This window comes from Notolepis coatsorum (genome assembly GCF_963971535.1).
Source record: "Notolepis coatsorum genome assembly, chromosome: 1".
NCBI classification, from domain to species: domain Eukaryota; kingdom Metazoa; phylum Chordata; class Actinopteri; order Aulopiformes; family Paralepididae; genus Notolepis; species Notolepis coatsorum.
Genome location: NC_140165.1, coordinates 126142582 through 126168181, shown reverse-complemented (window position 1 = coordinate 126168181; position 25600 = coordinate 126142582). Strand labels below are relative to the sequence as shown.

At 48.8% G+C, this 25600-nt stretch overlaps 1 protein-coding gene across 1 annotated transcript in view; it reads left to right on the top strand.

The window, feature by feature from the left end:
• Positions 1 to 25600, top strand: part of LOC311222696 (rho guanine nucleotide exchange factor 28-like) — a gene marked incomplete at its 5' end in the record, with an annotated part of 166148 nt that overhangs the window by 40582 nt on the left and 99966 nt on the right. Inside the window, 3 exon segments of the mRNA XM_084307303.1 lie at positions 11665 to 11848; positions 14819 to 15020; positions 15650 to 15725. Coding sequence (XP_084163429.1) covers positions 11665 to 11848; positions 14819 to 15020; positions 15650 to 15725 — 462 coding nt within the window.

Genomic DNA, 25600 nt, shown 5'->3' with positions numbered 1-25600 from the left:
TTAAACCGAATATATATATTTATTTATTGATATATATTGCATAGTATTTGTATATCGTTTGATATCCCCTGTATATTCCTTGTACATATACACGGAATATCCCTTTAGCCCAGACCATAATATTTCATTCTCCTATTGGACAGCGGTCCACCGGCGCCAGGGACCGGCCTCCGGAGTCAGGTTCAAAGTCACCGTCAAGACGTGTCTGGACATGCCCGGCCTTGCCCAGGGATACGCGACAGAAATGAGATTGGAACTAGTTTGTTCACCGTGCGTATAAATACGGCGCAGGTGAATACAGAAGCCCCTTAGCCCTTTAGTGAGTTACCAATAAGTTGAAGCCTCACCCACGATACAACGTGCGGTGAAGTATGGCCTGTTTGGCCCCAGAATAGAGCATTGAGACCGTGTGCGAATTAATAACTGAATTGTCAGAGTTTGGCGCTATACCGTCGAGTGCGACATATTTCTATTAAGTCAATAATAGTCTATTTGTGTATAGTGTATCGTGCGGTTAAAGTTCTACAGTGACCAGCATCTCCAACGCTTCCTCGTATTAGCTAGAGTTCTTATCCAGGCTGGGCTGACCACATGGCGCTTTCACCCGAGGAGACCTAGACGAGAACCGTATGGACATGTACACTGGATTAATCTACCCGACGACTACATAGCCCTTTGCGGCTGGAATATATTTGCTTTGGTCCTGTGATTTATGGAGCGGATAATCGCCGACGCCTGCACGTGTTGGATTTACCCCGCGAGGAGTCAAGTCGAGTCGGCGCCTCAGAGAGCCTGAGGCCGACTAGCTTTCTTCACTGTGGAGCTACAGTCTACGGAGAACAGCTGTATTCGTCTGTGGATCAAGAGGCTACTGCACCGGCTCCTGTACCTGGAGTCTCCTTAGTCATCGTTGACCAGACGTTCTACTACCGACAGATCTTCTACCCCTGCTGGCTTACAACCAGGGGGAACCCCTTCCAGTATCTCCCGCTATATTACTAGTGTACCATAGATATAATTCCCTAAGATTCAGGTTGTATAATTACCTCCTGCGTAACCAGAGAATGGACATTCATTGTTGATTTGCCTACGCACATTCCTTTGCCTTACAAGTGCATTCAAAGAATAATGTAAAGTATATTATGTACCCTTTGCTCCATTAAATACTTGATTATACCTTTGTGTGGAACCGATTTCATTGTGGGAAGTGTTCATCATATTCATATATCGTGTACTGTATGGCCAGTAATTAAAGTACATAAAGCGGTAGTGGTTTAATGATACCATACTTATCAATACAGTCAGGGAATTGTACCCCTCAGTTACAATTGGTCCTTCGAGCCGGATGGGTAACTAGTGTAATATTAATATAGTGGTATTAATATTGACATGGCCTATGATGAACACTCCACAAAACGGTTCTCCTAAAGTAGATCGCCCGCAGCGTAGACGGCAGACACCTCAGTACTTAGAGGATTACGTTGCCAATATACTACCTAGCCTTCTACAGACGGTAAACGCGGAAAAAGTAGATAGTAAAATTATGTCCGACCCTATCGCCCAGGCTACCCCGCCAATAGAGGCCCTAGTGGGTTCTAACGTAACTGACCAAGCTCACGGTAGGGACCAGGAGGGACCTGACACGACTTTACCCCCCGCCAAGACCGAAGAAGTAGTCCCCGGAGAGCTCCAGGATAAAGACAGCTCGCCAGGGATGGAACTCTACCCGCTACAAGAAGAGGAGAGCACCCCGGAGATGGATCTCCAGGACTCGCCACAGGAGAACAGATCTCCAACGAGTACTGCCAGGAGCGGATCACCTCAACCAGCGTCTTCCCCCAGCGAGGCGGACAAGATGCTGGCACAGGCATTCCTCGCCAGCCTAGCAGCCTCAACAGAGCGCGATCGACTCCAAGCACAGACGCTTAGTGAGCGCGAACATTCTTCCATGGAAAGAGAACGCCTTCAAGCGCAGCAACGGAGCGACGAAGATCGTATACGTCTAGAGATTAGACGCCTTCAGGCGGAAGAGAATATGGTAAGAGACCGGGCCGAGGCAGAGCGCGCCGCCACCGAAGCCCAGCGCGCCGCTGCCGGTGCCCAAAGAGAAGCAGAGCGCGCCGCCGCCGAAGCCCAGCGCGCCGCTGCCGGTGCCCAAAGAGAAGCGGAGCGCGACCTCGCTCTCACCAAGCGCGAAGCCGAGCGCGACCGATTACAAGCGCAGATAATGGAGCAGCTGATCGCCAGGGCAACACCCCCTCCCTCCGCACGGGGTTCCAGGGCCTCGTCAAGACACGGGTCAAGGGCACCCTCCCCTACCCGATCAAGCGACCCTGAGCCCGACCACCAGAGAGAGCCTATACCCCCCTCCGAACTCCTTCCCCGACCGGTCCACGCGAGGACCAGCTACAAGGAAGAAACGGTCTACACCGCGGAGAGGCTAAATAGACGACTACAGGATCTAGAGGACCTGCCAGAGGAAGAAGAAGAGGGAGAGGAGGAGAGTCAAGCCCGACAGCAGCACAGTACTCCACAGGACCAGGAGGTCCAGTACAGCCCAGGCTCTACCCCCGCGGCTCTGCGCTACAGACCCCCGACTCAATTCACGGGTGAGCTTGACGCACGACCAGCCCCGAGGAATAGCACCTGGATACGCGGGCCATGGTACCCAGCAGGTACCAGCCCACCAAGAGGCGTAAGAGGAGACTCGCCTAGGAGGCCTCTCTTCCAACGCTCACCGATGTGCCAGCCATCCATGGCATCATACATTGGCACACCGACGTTTCCGGACTTCACCCACGAGAACAGAGCACAGTACACGGAGCTACGAATGTGCTTAGAGACAATGATGTCCGATGTAGCTGACGAACCGTACAAGTATGCTATCCTACTGAAGCACCTCAAGGTGCCCCGAGCGCACAATATAGCGCTGGCCTATGCCACCTCTACTACCCCATACACAGCGGCTCTAGCAGCACTCAACCAAAGATATGGACGCATATGGGACTACGTAATACAAGAGATAAGGCATATTGACCGCCTACCCCCAGCCACAGACAATCGCTCACTAGATGACCTGTCTATCAGGGTACAATCCCTGGTAGGGATGCTGGGGGCGCAAAGAGAAAAGGGTATGCACGAACTGTACGCGAACTCTAATGTCGAGAGGATTTTAGAGAAGCTTCCGCCCGCCCGACAAGAGCGCTTCAGGCGGCAAAGAGACCACCGTGATCCTAACGGTCCCGAGCCATCCCTCCTAGCCCTAGCCGACTTCCTGGCGAGAGAAGTCAACAGCCTACGGTTGGATACGTTCATGCGGAGCACCCCAAGCTCCAGAGAGGCACCTAGGAGAGCAAACGATGGCCGAAGATTGGTGACCGTCATGCACCAATCAGAATCAGTACCGAGCAGCAAGAACCACAGTACCCCCTCGATGAAAGAGAAGTGGAAGATGGTGTGCCCGTACTGCGAAAAGGAACACTGGTTGTCACAATGTGACACGTTCAAGAAGATGACCGCCGACGAGGTGAGTCAATGGATAAAGTCCAACCGACGCTGTTACCGATGTGCGCGCAGTCACATGGCAGCCGAGTGCCGCTTAAAGAAGAGGTGTAGTCGGTGTGACGGAGCCCACCTAGATGTCCTACACGACAGTAACAGAAGAAAGCCTGCACCCTCAAGCAGCACAAAGGCAAGTGTTATGTACATTGACCCCGCCAGCAGCGGGGGCGCCCGGGTGCTCTTAAAGGTGGTCCGCGTAACACTGAGTTACCAAGACAAGGTCATGGACACTTACGCCGTCCTTGACGACGGGTCAGAGAAGACCCTTCTCCTCGCGTCCGCTGCGGCCCAGCTGGGGCTGCGGGGGAGTGAAAACCAGATGACGATTCGGACAATAAGAAGAGATCTAAAGACGATAAAGGGCGAGAATGTCTCCTTCACTATCGCAGCAAGCGGGCAGCCAGAGAGACGGTATAGGATTACTAATGCTTTCACCAGCCCCAATAGGCCTGTCGCAGTACACCTACCCCATCGCCAAGCTGATGGATAAATATGTGCACCTGCGTCAACTACCTATCCCGCTCATAGACGGTGCCACCCCGACCCTGCTGATAGGCTCCGACCATGCAGACCTCATAGTCCCGATAGACCGGGTCCACACAGGGCCCAGAGGTTGTCCTGCAGCAGTCGAGACCCACCTAGGATGGACATTACAAGGCCCCCTCGCTAAGTCTCTTAACCGAACAGCAGCCACTAGCTGCCTCCACTCCAGAGTGACAGAAGAAGACACCAACCTCCTACAGCATGTCGAGAGGCTATGGACACTAGAGACAATGCCCTTTAAGAACGAAAAGAAAGACATTCGTTCCAAGGAAGACATTTACGCTATAGCCCTCCTCGAGCAAGGGACAAAGAGAGTCAAAGTCAACGGAGTGATGAGATACGCAACTCCACTCCTGAGGCGAGAGGGTATGCCTACCTTCCACGCCCCAAAAGAAGCGACGGAGCGGTATCTATTGAACACAGAGCGGCGCCTAGCCAGAGACCCCGCTCAAGAGACTGTGTACCGCGCTGAGATTAACAAGCTAATCACAGCGGGACGCGTGAATATTAAAGGCAACCAACTTGTGTTCAGCTTTTCGTTCAGCGTTTCTCTGATTGGCCACACGGCCAATCAATCAATCCACTAGCACACGCCCTCGCGCAAAGAGAGACGCGGCAGAACGCTGGTCGAACCAGCGGTGTTCTGTTGTGTGACTGTACTACAGCCGGTGTTCTGTTGTGTGACTGTACTAAACTCTTCCACCATATGACCGACATTTGACATACAGTACACCTCCTATCTATGTTGGGATTATGTTTGGTCATGACAAAACAATAAAAATCGCTACTGTTAGTAATGCTGCCACCACCCACTTCAATGACAGAGCTCTCATATTTGCGAATGCATAAACTATATCTTAAATTATGGCGATGTGTCTTATATGGCTGTCGCGAAGTCATTGATAAGCGACAGCCATATTAGACACATAGCCATAATTTAAGATATAGTTTATGCATTCGCAAAATATGAGAGCGCGCCGCTGTCATTGAAGGGCTTCCTACAACAGAGCACCGCCGCTGCTGCTGCTGCTGAAGCTGTATCAAGCCGGCGGCGGCGCACGGACGCCGGGGAAAAACCACCGCAGTGAGTGTCTGATATGGCTGTCGCGAAGTCATGCCTCTCCCTCTGAAAGCCCATCCACGCAGTGTATCATAGACTACCAGATTCACTCGTGTATAAACAAAGCCCATACAGTTATGAAATGCGCTGAACTAGTAAGCGTAACGTTATTATGTTTCGCGTTCCATTGATTAACGTCATTACCTGCTGTGCTGTAGGAAGCAGAGGTACAGTAAGTTACAGTAGGTGTAGGTTACATGTTTAATCAAAGCCCATACAATTTTTCATAATATTTCAAATATCATAATGATGTGTTTTCTATATTATATCCACAATCATTCATCTAAAAAATGGTATGGGCTTTGATTAAACATGTAACCTACACCTACTGTAACTTACTGTACCTCTGCTTCCTACAGCACAGCAGGTAATGACGTTAATCAATGGAACGCGAAACATAATAACGTTATGCTTTCTAGTTCAGCGCATTTCATAACTGTATGGGCTTTGTTTATACACGAGTGAATCTGGTAGTCTATGATACACTGCGTGGATGGGCTTTCAGAGGGAGAGGCATGACTTCGCGACAGCCATATTAGACACTCACTGCGGTGGTTTTTCCCCGGCGTCCGTGCGCCGCCGCCGGCTTGATACAGCTTCAGCAGCAGCAGCAGCGGCGGTGCTCTGTTGTAGGAAGCCCTTCAATGACAGCGGCGCGCTCTCATATTTTGCGAATGCATAAACTATATCTTAAATTATGGCTATGTGTCTAATATGGCTGTCGCTTATCAATGACTTCGCGACAGCCATATTAGACACATCGCCATAATTTAAGATATAGTTTATGCATTCGCAAATATGAGAGCTCTGTCATTGAAGTGGGTGGTGGCAGCATTACTAACAGTAGCGATTTTTATTGTTTTGTCATGACCAAACATAATCCCAACATAGATAGGAGGTGTACCCCAACAAGTACACAAGTTGGTTGCCGCGCTGCCGCTCGCTTGCTCCTTGGATTTCATTTGGGACGTGCGCTTGCCTGCGCGTGGGGGCGGGGGGGCGCGGCCAATCAGAGAAAAGCCGAACACAAGTTGGTTGCCTTTAATATTCACGCCAGCGGGACACATAAAGAAAATTGACATTAAAGAGGCCGATCAGACGACCGAATCATGGTACGTGCCGCACCACAAAGTCCACCACAACGGCAAGGATCGTATTGTGTTCAACTGCAGCTACCAGATCGGATCACAAAATCTGAATAAAGAGCTCTTGCCCGGCCCAACACTCGGCCCCTCCCTACTAGGCGTGTTACTACGTTTCCGCCAGGACAAGGTGGCCATCAGCGGCGACATCAAAGGGATGTTCCTGCAGGTGAGACTAGTGGAGGAGGACAAGCCCCTGCTGCGGTTCCTATGGAGAGAGAGGATTGGGGATGAGCAACCAGCCATCTATCAATGGGAAGTCCTCCCTTTCGGAACCACATGCAGCCCATGCTGTGCTACGTTTGCACTGCAAAAACACGTCGCAGAGGACCCAGCAGCTGATGAAGAGGTCCGAAAAAGTGTAGGAAATAGTTTCTACGTGGACAACTGTCTGCAAAGCGTCTCGACGCCAGAAGAAGCCGAGGCCCTTCTACTCAAGCTCCGCGCCTCCCTGATCAAAGGCGGCTTTGATCTCAGGCAGTGGGCCAGCAGCGACCCGCAAGTATTGCGCAGCCTCTCCCCCGAGGACAAGGCAGCAAGCAGCGAGACCTGGATGGCGACCATCCCAGGAGAAGCCCAAGAAATGACATTAGGACTAGTCTGGCGCTTCAAAACAGACTCGCTCCATTATAAACACACACCCCTGACCAAGGAGCAGGGAAGGTCGACTGCACTACCGACCACCAGACGGAGTGTATACAGAACACTCGCCAGACAATATGACCCGTTGGGATGTATTCTACCTTACACCACCAGGGCAAAGATGATTGTAAGAGCGTTATGGGACAAGGACCAGGGCTGGGACGACCCCATACCCGAACACCTTGCATCCACATGGAGAGAGTGGGAGACGGAACTCAGCTCACTCCCAGGTGTCAACATACGCCGCAGCTACTTCCCACCCACAGTGAGGCCGGAGACGTGCCAGATGGACCTGCACGTCTTCAGCGACGCCTCCGAAGTAGCCTACGGTTCGGTGGCCTACTTGCGTGCCCGAGAGGAGGGAGGAGAAATACATACTGCCTTCATCCTGGCCCGCTCAAGAATAGCCCCACGAAAGCAACAATCTATCCCGCGTCTAGAGCTCTGCGCAGCCCTAGCAGGAGCGCAACTCGCCACGTTAATCCAACGTGAACTCACCATTCCGGTGCAAAGAACAATCTTGTGGTCAGACTCCACGACAGTACTCACATGGATCCGGTCTGATTCGTGCAGATACAAGGTCTTCGTGGGAGTCAGAGTCACAGAGATTCAAGATTTAACAGAAGTAGCAAGCTGGAGGTATGTGGACACAAAACACAACCCAGCTGACGTCATCACCCGGGGAATGTCCCTGGATGACCTCACCCGTCACAACCTATACAGTGACGGGCCAGAGTTCCTCAAGCTCCCGGAAGAAGAGTGGCCTACACCCACCCCACGGGAAGCGAGTAAAGAGGAGGCAGAAAACAAGAAATCTATGTTCTGTGGATTGAACACACTCGTCTCCACAGACCCCGGCATAGACGATTGCCTCACCCTAGAGAGTGCGCAGCTAAAGACATTCCTGTGGCACCACCCAGAGGTTCAGCTCACTACTGACATTACAGCAGCTGACTACGAAGAAGCAGAACTTCTTCTACTACAACGAGCCCAGAGAGACTCGTTCCCCGATGAGCTAGACTGTCTACAGGGAGCAAAGCCCGTCCCATCAGACAGCAGACTGCTCCACCTAGCCCCCGAGAGCGACGCCCATGGTCTCATCAGAGTGGGTGGTCGTCTGCGGAGAGCTCCAGACTTACCGGATGACGTCAAGTACCCGATAGTCTTAAACAGCCGACACAAGGTCACAGAGCTGATCATAAAGAAATACGACGAGGATGTGCATCACGCCGGGGCAGAGAGAGTCTTCGCGGAGATCAGACGTCGTTATTGGATACTGCAAGGGAGAGAAGCAGTGCGGCGCTTCCAGCGAACCTGTCTAGACTGTCGTAAGTGGCGAGCGCAGCCCAGCATACCCCGGATGGCTGACCTACCTCCCTGTCGCCTCCGACTCGGCGACAAGCCCTTTCACTCCACCGGCCCGCTGTATATAAAGAAAGGAAGAGGAACCGAGAAGCGGTGGAGTATTGTATTCAAATGCATGACCACCCGAGCGATGCATATAGAACTCCTTCCAACCATGAGCACAGACTCATTCCTTATGGCCTTCCGAAGATTCACATCGCGGAAAGGTAAACCGTCTATATTATTGTCTGATCACGGGACAAACTTCAAAGGCGGAGAAAGAGAGCTGAGAGAGAGCTTCCAAGCTATGGGCCCAGAACTTAAGACCCACCTCGCTCCATCCCAGATTGACTTCCAGTTTAATCCCCCGAACGCACCTCACTTCGGTGGAACTTGGGAACGAGAAGTACGTTCAATAAAGACAGCCCTGTACGCCGTGCTTGGGGCCCAGACCGTGGCGGAAGAAGTCCTAATGACAGTCCTCACGGAGATCGAGGGAGTATTGAACTCAAAGCCCCTCGGTTACGTCTCAAGTGATGTAGCAGATGTCGACCCAGTCACCCCCAACACACTCTTGATGGGGCGGCTGGACCCCGCGCTACCACAGACAATGTACAGGCCTGAAGAAGCGAACGGCCGAAGAATGTGGAGGTACAGTCAAGTATTGGCTGACAAGTTTTGGAACAGCTTCCTACTCCACTATCTACCGTCTCTACAGACCCGCCAGAAATGGGTGAAAGAGAGAGACAATTTGACAGAAGGAACAGTCGTCATGATTATCGATCAGTCACTACCCCGAGCTATGTGGCCGGCTGGCCGCGTAAGCAAAGTGATCACCGGTGCCGACGGAAAGGTCCGAGCAGCCGAAGTGCTCGTCCAAGGGCGGATCTACACCCGACCCGTGGCGAGGCTAATAGAACTGCCAAGGCTCCCCGATACTATCGATGACGACCATGACCCCATGACTTTGTGAACTGACCGACCCCTCACAACAGACATTGAGTAGTGGACAGTGCGGTTAATCTGTCTCTGCTTAGCTAATTAGGTGGGACTAATTAGGGGGCGGCTGTTACAAAGGATCAGATTAAACCGAATATATATATTTATTTATTGATATATATTGCATAGTATTTGTATATCGTTTGATATCCCCTGTATATTCCTTGTACATATACACGGAATATCCCTTTAGCCCAGACCATAATATTTCATTCTCCTATTGGACAGCGGTCCACCGGCGCCAGGGACCGGCCTCCGGAGTCAGGTTCAAAGTCACCGTCAAGACGTGTCTGGACATGCCCGGCCTTGCCCAGGGATACGCGACAGAAATGAGATTGGAACTAGTTTGTTCACCGTGCGTATAAATACGGCGCAGGTGAATACAGAAGCCCCTTAGCCCTTTAGTGAGTTACCAATAAGTTGAAGCCTCACCCATGATACAACGTGCGGTGAAGTATGGCCTGTTTGGCCCCAGAATAGAGCATTGAGACCGCGTGCGAATTAATAACTGAATTGTCAGAGTTTGGCGCTATACCGTCGAGTGCGACATATTTCTATTAAGTCAATAATAGTCTATTTGTGTATAGTGTATCGTGCGGTTAAAGTTCTACAGTGACCAGCATCTCCAACGCTTCCTCGTATTAGCTAGAGTTCTTATCCAGGCTGGGCTGACCACATGACGCTTTCACCCGAGGAGACCTAGACGAGAACCGTATGGACATGTACACTGGATTAATCTACCCGACGACTACATAGCCCTTTGCGGCTGGAATATATTTGCTTTGGTCCTGTGATTTATGGAGCGGATAATCGCCGACGCCTGCACGTGTTGGATTTACCCCGCGAGGAGTCAAGTCGAGTCGGCGCCTCAGAGAGCCTGAGGCCGACTAGCTTTCTTCACTGTGGAGCTACAGTCTACGGAGAACAGCTGTATTCGTCTGTGGATCAAGAGGCTACTGCACCGGCTCCTGTACCTGGAGTCTCCTTAGTCATCGTTGACCAGACGTTCTACTACCGACAGATCTTCTACCCCTGCTGGCTTACAACCAGGGGGAACCCCTTCCAGTATCTCCCGCTATATTACTAGTGTACCATAGATATAATTCCCTAAGATTCAGGTTGTATAATTACCTCCTGCGTAACCAGAGAATGGACATTCATTGTTGATTTGCCTACGCACATTCCTTTGCCTTACAAGTGCATTCAAAGAATAATGTAAAGTATATTATGTACCCTTTGCTCCATTAAATACTTGATTATACCTTTGTGTGGAACCGATTTCATTGTGGGAAGTGTTCATCATATTCATATATCGTGTACTGTATGGCCAGTAATTAAAGTACATAAAGCGGTAGTGGTTTAATGATACCATACTTATCAATACAGTCAGGGAATTGTACCCCTCAGTTACAGTTAAGGTTAGAGTTTGTCTTTAGAGCAGGGCGATAGACCACCAGCCCTGATTCCAAACTCTAACCTTAACCAACTTCGAAAGAGAGCGACTTCGAAAGAGTGCCTAAACTTAACCAGTTGGAAACAAGGCAGACAGTAATAAAATTAGCAATCAATCAATCAATCCAATAATCCACGCTCACTTAAAACAGCGCACCTCCCAGCTGCTTCTATAGAAAGTAGGTTTAAAAAAAATAAAAAATAAAAACCTCTTATAGGGCAAAGAAAACTCCCCCCCCCCCCCTTTTTTTTATTTGTTTTACCTACTTTATATAGAAGCATCTAAGAATGAAGTTCTATAGAAAGTAGGTTCAAAACAAAAGAAAAGTTGGATGTGTTAGTTTGTTGGATGTCTAGTTGAAAGACAGTTGGATGTCTTAGTTTGTTGGATGTCTAGTTGAAAGACAGTTGGATGTGTTAGTTTGTTGGATGTCTTAGTTGAGAGACAGTTGGATGTGTTAGTTTGTTGGATGTCTTAGTGAGAACAGTTGGATGCACTTCCGAGCTGCTTCCACACAGAGGCAACTTCTCTTTTTCTTTTCTTTTTGGGAACAACTTTTTCTGCAGATGGTTTTTTCAATAAATCTTCAATTAATGTGTGTTTATTTTATAGCAATAAGGTTGGATGAATGCGCCAGTTGTATAAAAGCCATTACACCACGTGCAGTCGTGGGTTGTGATAATTATACCATGCCTAGGGGGGTCTAACGACCACCCCTAGGCATGGTCTAATTCTCACAACCCACTCCTGCGCGTGATGTAATGCTTTAATACCTTCCTCTCCCTCCATGTCTTCCTGTCTTCCATTCTCATCCTCCTCTTCCTTTTGATGTTGTTCTTTGACCCTTCACCCCCCCCCAGAGTACAGTCCCAGAGAGTCTCCCCTCCACCTGGCAGTGCGCTGGGGTCTGTGTCGCCTGGCAGAGCTGCTGCTGTGTCAGCCTGGTGGCCTGATGGCCGTGACACTGCACAACGAGGAGGGGGTCACTCCACTACAGCTGGCACAGAGAGCTGGCAACGCAGAGCTACTGGAGCTACTCACACAGTAATAATAATACACTTTATTTGTATAGCACCTTTCATACAAGAATTGCAGGGTCTAACATTCCAATAGGCCTTGTTGTTTATGGTTTGATCATCATAATATAGACAATTTTTAAATAGACAGTAATAAAAGAGCAACATAGAGTAGACAGCAAAATAGTTCAGTGCAATAAAATAGTTAGTAAAATAGAATAGACGGAGTAAAATAATGCAATAGTGCAGTTCTGAATGACTGTTTATACAGTTTAAAACCTGACAGTCTTCCCTGTTTGATACCCACACAGTTTAAAACCAGTAATACTACTACTACTACTACTACTACTACTACTACTACTACTACTACTACTGCTACTACTACTACTACTACTACTACTACTACTACTACTACTACTGCTGCTGCTGCTGCTGCTGCTGCTGCTGCTGCTGCTGCTGCTACTACTACTACTACTACTACTACTACTACTACTACTACTACTGCTGCTGCTGCTGCTGCTGCTGCTGCTACTACTACTACTACTACTACTACTACTACTACTACTACTGCTGCTGCTGCTGCTGCTGCTGCTGCTGCTGCTGCTGCTACTGCTGCTGCTGCTGCTGCTGCTGCTGCTGCTGCTGCTGCTGCTGCTGCTACTACTACTGCTGCTGCTGCTGCTGCTGCTGCTGCTACTACTACTACTACTACTGCTGCTGCTGCTGCTGCTGCTGCTGCTGCTGCTACTACTACTACTACTACTACTACTACTACTGCTGCTGCTGCTGCTACTACTACTACTACTGCTGCTACTACTGCTGCTGCTACTACTACTGCTGCTGCTACTACTGCTGCTGCTGCTACTACTGCTGCTACTACTACTACTACTACTACTACTACTGCTGCGACTACTACTACTACTACTACTACTGATGCTGCTGCTGCTACTACTACTATTACTACTATTACTACTACTACTACTGCTGCTTTTGCTGCTGCTACCACTACTACTATAAATACATATACACAGATATTAGAACTGTATCTTCATTTTTTTTTTTTTTTTTTTTTTTTTTTTTATAATAATGTGATCTATGTGATTTCCAACCAACAAACTGTTATAAACGGGCCTTGCAATAACCTAAACATATCTCAGTTTGACCAGCGTGGGGTCTGCATTGCAAAACTCTATTATAGCATGGCAATTCAGAAAGAGACTTGGACAACACACACAGAGACCTACTGTAACCTACAACATTGTTCACACTGAGTATAGTTTGGAGGTTTTCCTTTTTATGTGAAGGGGGGAAACAAGACTGCTTTACTGTATTGACTCAGATAATTACCATTCTTCAGTGTTGTAAATATACTTTAATGATCATAGTTCACATCATAAAATGTTTAACGCCTGTTCGTTTTGTCTGTTATTTATCGACCTGAAGAAAAGATCCATATGCCTCCATATCAGGAAAACACTGTAAATCCATACATTGTAAGAATATTAGCCTTGAATTTAATTGTCTTTTTATTTCGTTTTTTATTTTTTTTTAAGCGCCTCTATGACCGGCAATGTCACTAACTCACTCATTCACTCATTCATTCAGTCACTGATTCGGTCATTCAGTCATTCATTCAATCACTGATTCACTCATTCACTCATTTACATTTAGTCATTTAGCTGACGTTTTTATCCAAAGTGACGTACAAGTTCTGTATGACAAGTCAGCAGGAAGGGTACAACTCTTTCAGCTGAGTAACAATGTTCATCAAACAGTGCTGAAACTTGGGTGCTGCAGTGTTGAGTGCATAGTAGTAAAGACATATTAGTATAGGAAGAGTGCATGATAGTATAAGACGGTAAGAAGGTTAGTTTTTCTTAAAACCAGCGAGCAGTGCATTGCAGTAGTCGAGGCGAGACATGACTGTTGATTGGACAAGGAGTTGAGTGGCTTCTTTGGTCAGGAAGGGATGGATGCTTCTGACATTGCTCAGGAGGAATCTGCTGGTTCTGGTCGTTGCAGCGATGTGAGTGGAGAGGTTCAGCCGATCGCCAAGGACTACACCAAGGTTCTTGGCGGTCGGGGACGAGGCCACAGCTACATTTTCCACTGTGATGGAAAGGTCGGTCAGCAGGGAGGATTTGGCCGGCAGGTGAAGCAATTCTGTTTGCTTAGGTTCAGTTTGAGGTTGTTGGTCGTCATCCAGGTGGAGATGTCGGACAGACAGGCTGAGATTCGCTCAGAGACATGGATAGGAGAGGAAAGGAGAGGAAGAGTTGAGTATTATAGACATTAGCAATGATAGGAGAAGGCAGGAGACGTGATAATGTTACCCAGAGATTTGGTGTATAGGGAGAAGAGGAGGGGTCCAAGGACCGAGCCCTGGGGCACACCGATCTGAAGGGGGTAGGGGGCCGACAGGGTCCCTCCATGATACTTGGTAGGAGCGGTCGTTGAGGTAGGATGTCAGCCATGTCAGCGCAGAGCCTGCCACTCCCATTCCTGCGAGGGATGCGAGGAGAATCTGATGGTTGACTGTGTCGAAGGCTGCCGACAGGTCCAGGAGAATCAGGACAGAGGAGAGGCCCTTTGCTTTTGCTAAGTGAAGAGCCTCTGTGACTGCTATGAGGGCTGGCGTGACCAGTCCTGAAGCCTGATTAGGTTATTCTGCAAGAGATAATCAGTAAGTTGGTTGGATATAGCACGTTAATTCATTCAGTCACTGATTCGGTCATTCAGTCATTCATTCAATCACTGATTCACTCATTCATTCAGTCACTGATTCGGCTATTCAGTCATTCATTCAGTCAGTCACTGATTAACTCATTCACTCATTCATTCAGTCAGTGATTCACTCATTCGCTCATTCATTCAGTCACTGACTCAGTCACTGACTCAAAGACACTCTCCGCCAGATTGCTTTGCATCTATGACACTGTGTGTTTCCTTGTTTTCCTATGTGATGTAAACTAAAATAATGTCACCTGGTCTGCTGCAGTCCGCCCAACCCCCTGGCCACGCCTCCAGCGGGTTTGTCTCAGGTGTGGGCAGACCGCTCCCGTTTGCTGAGGTTCTGTCACGACACAGACAATCTCAGCCTGACAGTCAGACAGAACCTGCGCTGGGGATCACAGCAGAGCCGACACACTGACATCCTGCTGCTCCGAGAAAGACTCAGAGATGATGACTTCCTGAGAGAGGTCAGTGGTGGCGATGATGATGATGATAGTGATGGTGGTGGTGATGATGATGGTGGTGGTGATGATGATGATGATGATGGTGGTGGTGATCATGATGATGGTGGTGGTGATGATGATGGTGGTGGTGGTGGTGATGATGATGATGGTGATGGTGGTGGTGATGATGATTATGATGGTGGTGATGATGATGATGGTGGTGATGATGATGATGATGATGATGATGGTGGTGGTGATGATGATGATGATGGTGGTGATGATGATGATGATGATGGTGGTGGTGGTGGTGATGATAATGATTATGGTGGTGATGGTGATGATGGTGCTGATGATCATTGTGATGATGATGGTGGTGATAATGATGATGATGATCCGGAGGTTATTAGGAGTGCACCAATACCACTTTTCCACTGCTGATACTTATTTCGGGTCCTACATTTTAAAGTATCGGCTGATAATGACTCTTGAGTATTGATCTGGTATCTGTATTAGTAATATTTTTGGGTTGTGCATACCTAGTGGTTATTACTGTATGGTTGTAAAGTACTGTACTGTTGCTCTACCTAAGTTAAACAATCAATAATTTACCAGGCCTATTTGATTGGATTTTTGCCCTATCCTTTCTCCCTCAGATCAAAGCACTCAGGAGAGAACGCTCCAAGACCATCGCAGAGCGAGAAGAGCTAGTGGATGATCCCGGAGAGAATGGTATCATGCTATCCCAACATCTTTCTACTTTGCTTTATCAACAGATCCAACCTGGACTATTCTCTCTCATGTAGTAGTCAGTTTGGCTGTGTCAGTTTGAATAAACGCCACAGACAGACTTGCCTGATCATTCAGACTGAATCTAATAAACCAACAGACAGCTAGCACCACAAACAGAAAACAAACAGGGTTTCATCCATTATTGATATGTTAGATACTGTAGTTTGTGTGAGAGTAACATTCACTGAACATGACTGCCCCCTACTGGGGTGTATGGGTAGTGCAGGTCTGGGATACCCTCACAGAGCTTATTGTACCCTGTAAAAGACCTAAGTCTGAGAGCACGTACACAGTGTCAACTTTAATTTAACCACGAATAATGGACTGATTTCAGTATCACTCTTGTACAGTAGCTAGGCGTATTAGCTCACTAGTTAAAACTCTAAAGTGAGACCACCCTCCTTCAGGGAGACCATACATTGAGAGTTCACTCTTTCACTCTCCCATCCATCCCTCTCTCTCTCTCTGTCTCTCACAGTGGGTGAGGCAGAATGTTAAAGGTTGTTTCCTCTCTCCCTTACTGGGGGTGCTACATCAGAGCCAGCTGGCACTGGTCTTCTGGGCCCACTGAATGGGCATGTTTTATGGTGTCACAGTGAGACACAGAAAGACCATTGTCAGATATGGCCCTCTGTGTTCGCCCTTAACGCATTCCCGCCCAAGCACGGAGATCTCTGTGTTTCGATTCCATGCTTAATGGACAGAAGCACGGATATATCCGTGGCAAGTTGTTATTGCTTTTATTGCTTTTATATAATAACCTATTCAAGGTCGCCGAGCGGCACTGCAGATTTACCCTACTCTTTGAATTTGCCAACATGCAATACCGGCCAGATCCTCTTAGGGGCGCTATCGCGATAATAGAGTGTTCCCTATGGCAGAAGTTGTCTTTCTTTTTTTGGATCTCTAATGTAGTTTTCTACTCATCTGAAGCGATAGCTATTGTCTGTTGCACGGGATACGTTTTGAATTGCGGATTTCACTATGCAATAAGGGGATTTATCATCAGCCAATGGACATATCGATCTACCAGATGGCGATCGATAACGGGGAAATGCTCGGGGGGATCCAACCGACTCATGGTAAGATCTTTTTCACGTAAATTACAGCCCGATCGGGCATTGTTTTGATAGCCATCCAGGCGATCGGCCTATGTGGCTAGTTAGACGAACACTGTTATTGGTAATCAATAATAATAAACGACGTCCCCCGCCCCCCCCCCCCCCCCCCTTTCATGCATACATGCTTTGGGAGCGTGCCGATCATATGCAGTTTGAGTTATTTCTGTAGCATCTGTAAAACGGAAATGCCATTGGATATAATGTTAGCAGCTATTAGCTCTATATCTAGCCTTCCAGAAAATATACTAGTCCCAAATCCCGTATAATGCTTATAAAATGAGAACCTATTGATGATTTTTTTTTCTTTAAGCCATTTTGAAGGGACGGTTTATGGACTCAATTGACAATGAGAATGGACAGATAGCAACACTATAAAGTATAGATTTAGCTGTACAAACAGCCCCACGTTTGTTTACATTCCCCGGTCCTCTTGACATTAATTAGACTCATCCCATGGCCCCGAACAGCCATGCTTAAAGCGTTTCCCCATAGGCCTAACTGTACATCCTAGATCTTGCGTTCCCTCTCTGGATTTTGACTCCTCTCTTAAAGGGGCTAGGGCTGACCCCTATTAGTCGATTAGTCAACTAATCGGTTGAAAGGAGCCGTAGTCGACTGCCAACCTCTTAGTCGAATACAAAAAAAAAATTAAAAAATTTTGTATCATTCTTTCCAAAAGAAAATAGGCCTATAAGCGTGGCTAACGCTAATGGAACGCATACCAGAGGCTAACTGCCTACGAAAACATCCACAGAGGCACTGAAAGAGGATTTCACCCATCTAATGAACACACTAGACTAGACAAATATCAAGATGTATCCATCAGTGGACCAATTGCATGCTTTTGCAGAGGACAAGAAGCCTTCAGTCGACTCCTTCAGACATTAAGCACCCCCCACAGCCCAAATGGAATGATAAAAAATAAAATAAAAAAATAAAAACGTTTAAATATATTATCCTTTTATTTATTTTTATTTTTTTGTCGACCAATAGTCGACTAACGGCACATTTTGGCCTATCATAGTCGACCATCCAAATCCTTAGTCGGGGACAGCCCTAAAAGGGGCACTTTGCTGAAAAACAACACTGATTTATTTTGCACATAATCTCACACATATCCCAAAACTCGAAACAGTTTTGCACACGTGCATTTAGTTTGACAGACACAAAGAAAAAGTTAGCGATTTGCTTCTTCCTTATTCAGGTTTGCTCATAGTTTGACAGATATTGACAGTTAACCTGTTAAGCCCTAGCCCTGTTTTCTGAAAATTCGCCTAAAAATACATACCTAAGTAAATGGAAGATTGCTCCACTTCTACAAGGTCCATTAGCATGTTTTTGGTATCTAGGGACATCTATGGATCTCAGGGAATGTATTCCCAGTGTCAGAGATATTGTGTCTGTTACTAGGCTTGAGTAAATTGTGATGAGACAAAGGAGAATATAAATTATGATTTTTCTTTGCATCTTTGACAGTGAATAACACCATGCTAAAAATGACCAGACATGAAAGCTGCCACTGAGCTCGTTCAGCACCTTCTTGAGATCACGTGTACAGAAAATCTAAGCAAATGAATAAAGGGAAGATGATTAAACTATGTTTTGTAGATACAGTACTGAATTCTGCCATCCGGACACATGCAATTTGAAATATTATTATAGATTATTACATGGCGTTTTAACATTCGCGCTCGGTTGCCCCTAGCAGCGGTCCGTTATTACTCGATAACGGACCGTTGCTGAGCAATAATGACCGCTGTTCGCAGCTGGAGCAATCAAGCCCACTGACACACACTGCATCAGTGCAATCAGACACACCTGCCGGCGAAGCTGCCGGCGATGACAGCGGAGCCGCGATGACAGCGCGGAGCGACAGAACAGAACTGCGTCTGCATTTGATCTCGTCTTGTCGATGGTGTAAAATTAATTAGGTATATTGTTAGTAAGTTAGTCATGTAATAAGCGGGATAATGTATAGCTATACTCGGTCATTGTCGCAAAATAATTGACCTTCACTATGTTTAGAACACCTCGGCGAGGCGCCTCGGTATTCTAAACTCCGTGTCGGTCAATTATTTTGCGACAATGACCTCGTAGCTATACATTATCCCTTACATATAGAATGCCAGGCCTATAAATGACCTTATTATAGCCAGGTTGCACATCTATGGATTGGGCCAAATCTACTAGTTCGAATGGCAGAGTTCAATTTGGATTTAGTATCACCAGGCGTGTAGCAAGAACCGTGAATGAAATCTACTGTATGTACAGTTCCATTCTTATAATGGATATGGCTCCGCCATTTTGAATCGGATTGCAACGCGGATTGTTGCTAAACATTCACAGAAGGTACACTGTAAGAAAAAAAGCTGCAAGGAAACGGTAAATGTCTGGCATCAATGGTTTCCAAATACTTACTGTCAAATTACAGTCAAATCAAATACATTTACAGATTACAACCTTTATTTAATGGTTAATATTTTGATAAAGTGTAATTTACTGTATTTTTATGGTATTTACACTTAAAGTAGAAAAACAAAGGTTATCTAAAATAATACAGTGAATTTCCTGTGAAAAATCTATTTTTTTTTTACAGTGTAGACGCACTAACGAAAGGTTATCCTATAACCTAGTTATATGAATACTGGCAGAGCGTCTTGCTCTTTGCCATTATGAGATAACTCTTATCTCCTAGCACCTACTGTACTTGTGAACAAACAATTTGCACTCACATGCATGTGACCAGGCCACGCCCCCGCGGCCTGCTATAAGACGCCGGACATGGTCACACTCTACCTTCCTCGGAAAGTTTCCAACACTGAAAACCCAACCAAGGGACCCCAGGGTGCTAAGAGCGAGACGCTCTGCCAGTATTCATATAACTAGGTTATAGGATAACCTTTCGTTATATTATCATACTGGTCATCGCGTCTCACTCTTTGCCATTATGAGATATGGGACAGAGCAGACGCGTGACCCGACAAGTGTACCCCCTGAGGGCCTGTAAGCCCCACTACCATGGAGGAGGGGAGTCCCGTCCACCCGCCCATCCTAACGAAGGGGGGGAGGCAGTCAACTCCACCAAAGTGCGGAAAAAGGGGGAACCAAAGACCCCTGAAAACGCACAGTACAGGCGGGACCACGTGTGACAGCACCCCGTGGCACACACCCACACACCCCTGCTAGCCCACCAACTGGCGGGACACAGGGGAGGTCCCAGACCTCAGAACCGCCTGGGCGACAGAACCCCCAGTCATGTCCATGAGGTCAAACTTAACGAAGGGACCCGGGGAGGACCAGGAGGCCGCAGCACAGATGTCCTCCACGAGGCCCCCCCTAACAAGGCGGCAGAGGCCGCCACTCCAGGGGGGACCTGTCCAGCCAACGTGTAGCAAAGGGCAATGCCCTCGCACAATCAATGTGACAGGCACTGCTTGGACAGTGCCTTACCTGCGCGAGGGCCACCGTAACAAACAAACAGTTGATCGCCAGCCCTGAGATCCTGCGTCCGACTGAGGTAAACCCCCAATGCACGGACAGGACGCGACAGATGAAGGCTCGCCTCTAACCCACTAGCGTGAGGAGGCGGATGAAATGCCTGAATCACAATATCCCTGGAGCGAAAAGAGCTCCGGATATTCTTTGGCACGAAGACTGGATTAGGCCTCAGAGTCGCACCGCTATTTGCCCGAATAGACAGGCACTCAGGCCGCACCGAGAGAGCACACAGCTCACCCACGCGCTTAGCGGAGGTGATGGCCAGCAGGAACGCAGTCTTGAAAGACAGCTGCTCCAACGGCGCCTGCTCAAGAGGCTCAAACGGGGCCTCCGACAACCGGCCCAGGACCAATTGGAGGTCCCAACTCGGAGACAGAGAACGTTCCACCGGCTTGAGACGCCGAGCGCCAAGCAGGAAACGTTTCACAAGAGGGTGGCTGAACAACGTACCGCCCTCAAAACCCACATGACAAGAGGATATAGCTGCGGCGTATGCCCTCACCATCGAGGCCGACAGTCTACTCAAGATAGACTGAAGGAAGGAAAGAACAGCGTCCAGGGGTCAGGACACCGGATCCCAGCCCCCCACCTTACACCACTCTTGAAAAGGACGCCACTTACCCGCGTAAACCGCGATAATGGAGGGAGCACGCGCGTTTCGGATGGTGCCGACCACAGAAGGGTCAAGACCCATCCCCTCCAGACTCACCCCCTCAGCAGCCAAACCTTCAGTGGCTGTCCCAGAACAGGGAACAGACACAGAGATCCGTGTGCCTGAGAGAGGGCCCGCTGTAACCAAGGAACAGGTCACGGCGGGGCTACCAAGAGCTGGATCAGGACCGGGAACCATACAGCCATGCCCCGGTCCGGCGCGATCAGGATCAAGGTCCTGTGCTCCCGACGTATCCGCTCCAACAGCTGAGCTATCAGGTGTATGGGGGGGAATGCGTACAGAATCCCGGGCGGCCATGGATACATCGAGAAGGCATCCACCCCCAGGGGAGGATTGTCCCCCCGACTGACCAAGAACCATAAGGAGCACTGGTGAGACTGTCTGCTCACAAACAGATCCACTGTGGCTTCCCCGAACCGGTCCCAGACCTGTCTGACTATGTCTGGACGTAGTCCCCACTCGTCAGGATGAGGACCGCCCCGCGACATCACATCCGCGCCCACATTCTCCTTGCCAGGGATGTGGAGCACCCTCAGGCTGCGCCCATAGCCAGAGCTCGACCGCCGCCCGGTGCAGACAGACGGAGCGTACTCCACCCTGTCTGTTGATATACGACGCTGTCGTCGTGTTGTCCGTCCTGACCAACACGTGCTCGCCCACCACCAGGTGGCCGAACCGCTTGAGGACCAGAAGGACCGCCTTCAATTCCAACACATTGATATGCAGTGCAGACCGGGTAGCATGGCACGTCCAGCTGCCCCCTACTGCGTTGGTCCGACACGTCGCCCCCCCATCCCGTGAGGGAGGCGTCGGTGAAGACTGTGACGTGTGACAGCCTGCAGCCCATGGAGATCCCGCTGGTGAGGGTACCAGTCCTCCCCCAGCTGTCGAGATCCCCCAGTATTGACATGGGAACCTTCAGTCGTTTCCACTTGCCTCTCACCAGGTCTATTTTCATACTTGATAACCACCTCTGTATCCTCCTCATGAAGAGGAGGCCAAGAGGGACCACAGAGTGAGCAGATGCCATCATACCGAGCAGGCGCATCACGGACAGCGCCGTAACTGTCCTGCCAGGACGGAGCCCCCTGAGCACGCCAAGAATATCCACTCGCCGTCGCTCTGAGAGGGTTGCCCTCATGGGCCTTGAGCTTAGAACCAAACCCAAGTACTCCACCTGTTGACTGGGAAGAGGAGTACTCTTCTTCCAGTTCACAGCAAAACCCAGACTGGTGAGGAATTCCACCACCAGCCTGGTATGAGACCTGGCGACCTCCCCGGCTGAGGAGCAGAATGTCGTCAAGAGAGAAAATAACTCGTATCCCCTGACGACGTAGAGGCCCCAGCGCAGTCTCTACGCACTTGGTGAATGTGCGAGGGGCCAGAGAATAGCCGAACGGCAGCCTCTGGTATTCGTACGCTACACCCTGAAAGAGGAAGCAAAGGAATTTCCTGTGAGGAGGGAAGATCGGGATGTGAAAGTATGCATCCTTCAGGTCTATGGAGGTGAACCAGTCCCCCACTCTGACGGAGCTTATCAGGTGTTTGACGGTCAACATCCTGAACCGCCTCGTCACAATCAGCCGATTAAACGCAGACAGATCCAGAATAGGTCTGACACCTCCCGATTTCTTGGGCACCAGAAAATACCGGGAGTAAATGCCACACATCGCATCCTCCTTTGGGACCACGATGATGGCTTGCTTCGCTAACAGAGATTGGATCTCGTCGGCCAGAGCTGTCACTGCTGCTGACCCTGACAACAGGGTCTGTACCAAACCTGAAAACGGAGGGTGGGGTTGCGCAAACTGAAACACAAGCCCCCGCCTCAGCGTTCTCTCCATCTACCTTGACATACGGCACTGCTGTAGCCATATGTGATGATAATCCCAAAGCGCACCTGCCGCCATTTGGCGCTGGTCCACCAGGAACCGTAGATAGGCGGCCCGGTCCCACCCGCTGTGCGTTGCCAACCATGGACCCGCCAACCGCGCGAACAGGGCGTCTCGTGGAGCCAGGATATCGCACCCTGATACTACCAACAAGGCAATCGCACCCAAGGGGGGACCCCGACAGAAAGGGCCGGTTTGATACGGGGGAAGCTGACATCACACTGGGTGACAAAAGCTCCCCCACAGAACACCTCCCCGGCATGGATTGCTGAGGAACCGTTCTACAGCTGGACATGCAAGGCATGAGGTCCCCACACTGCCCGATAGGGTGGGTTCCTACACACCGTAGCCCTGCAGTGATATTACTACCACCCAAATCACGCACGCCTGCCTGACCACCGCCGGTCTTCCGGCCATGGGAGACACTAACGTGATACCCGGCCTGGTGAGGGCACGCTGCGACCCCCTGGGCCTCGAGTTCCCCCGCTGACAACCTTTGTCTTTGACAGACACAACACCAGGCTCACCAAACACAGACGCAGAACGTGTGGCGTGGGAGCCGCTTGACAGCACAGCATTCTCACGGACAGACCCAGGCCTAGCCAGCAACTGGGTGTCAGCCCCTGTCCCCATGAGAAGCGAAACATGGGGCCGCTTGCGCCTCATTGAAGGCACACAGCCCGCAGCCAAAGGGAACAAATCAGAGCCCGAATCCCGCTGGTGTTGGGGGGGGGGGGAGCTAGACACAGCTAGACGGCAACGTTTTTTTAGGGCGTGCTCATCTAATGTAGCCGATCCCTCGGCCGCCAAGGCTGTCGGCCTTGCAATCACCTGTTTTCTTTGTGTCCAGGGTACCTCAGGCGGGGGAAACATGGCCGCTGGTTGAGGGCCTCGCCACAGTCGTTGGCGAGGCCACGCCCTCACCTCTGGCTGCGTGGTGCGAGGCGGTGTGGCGCAGGGAACAAACTTAACTTTTTGACTTACCAGCCATTTGGCTGGTAGATTTTAAAAACTACCAGCCGGGCAGATTTTTTACCAGCCAAAAATCCAATTAGTATTTATATTGTAACGTTTGGCCACTTTAAATCATTGAACAGAGAGAGAGAGAGGTAGATAGATAGATAGATAGATAGATAGATAGATAGATAGATAGATAGATAGATAGATAGATAGATAGATAGATAGATAGATAGATAGATAGATAGATAGATAGAGAGAGAAGGCAGGCCTGAAAACCTACCTGTTCAAAAAGGCCTTTGACTGTTTGCTTTTTATTTTAATTTTATTGCGCTTTTGTTTTTAAATTGTCTGTTTATACTATGTTTTTAATTAACTATGTTCTATTTTTATCTTATTTTTATTCTGTATTTTATTTTATTTGTTTTACTAATAACTATTTTATTTCTATTTTTGTAACTGTTTTAACCATGTAGTGTAGCACTTTGGGATCCCAGTGAACAAAAAGTGCATTACAAATCCAATCTATTATTATTATTATTATTATGTGTGGCTGCCGCCCTGGCGGATATCTGTGCTCTACTGAGTGCACATTTCTAGTCTAGAGAGAGAGCGCTGATTCCCCGTAGCTGAGCAGGGTTGCATTTTGTCAAGACAAGTTGGAACCCTGGAGGAAGCGATATAAGGAAACGAATTGCCAATAAATGTGAAGTTATCTTTGAACCTGTTGCAGGGAATATGCCTCCACATATTTGGTCAAATCAAATGCGAAATAGTAAAATATCAGAGCACAATCAAAAACGCGATTGCAGGGTTTTCTTGTAGGCTAAAGAACGGGTGATGTAAGTCCTCATGTGCGTCTCATGTTACAAACTTGACCTCGTGAGCAGAGCGCATCTCATTTACATTTAAAGGTTCATTGTTTGTAAACATTAGAACGGACATGTGACACACACACACACACACACACAGTTTCAACTCACCACCGCCGCATCATATTGACACCGAGCACAGACGACCCATTACCTGCCGGCCGCGGTAGATGCAGTGTATTTTGTTAGCCGCCAGGTGGCGGGCAGACCTTAAATTCTAATTGCCAAAGAATAAATCTACAAGCCAATGGCGCTGGGCGTGTAACTATTTTGTACCCTGGGTGTGGGGCCTAGGTCAAATACCGCCCGCGCTCCTGTGGAAAGACCAAAGAGTCCCTCTGCGGAGAGGGGAGCCCTGAGGAGAAGAAATCTTTTCTCCTCCTCAAAGGAAGACTGCTCCAACCAAAGATGCCTGTGAATAAGAGTTGACAGCATCCTGCTCCTCCCTGCGGTTATAGCTTGCAACTGAGTTAAAAGCTCTATAACCCCAAAAACACGCGCTGTGTTTTCGACGTCGGCTGGCCCTAAGGCCCCACTACCTGACACCATTGTGTTCAAGTTCAAGTTCAAGTTTCCTTTATTGCCACACAACCAGGTTGGTGGCATTCTTGATCGGTACAGGCCAGGGTGGATACATAATACAGTACAACATGACACAATAAATACATAAATACAGCACAGCACAACACAGCACAGACAGAAAAGCAGTCAACTGAGCAATGACACTGGTCGCTGCTAAATTCCGTCCTGCGGCGGTATAAATTTCATCAGCCCATACAGCCACCTGCCGGGCTGACTCGCC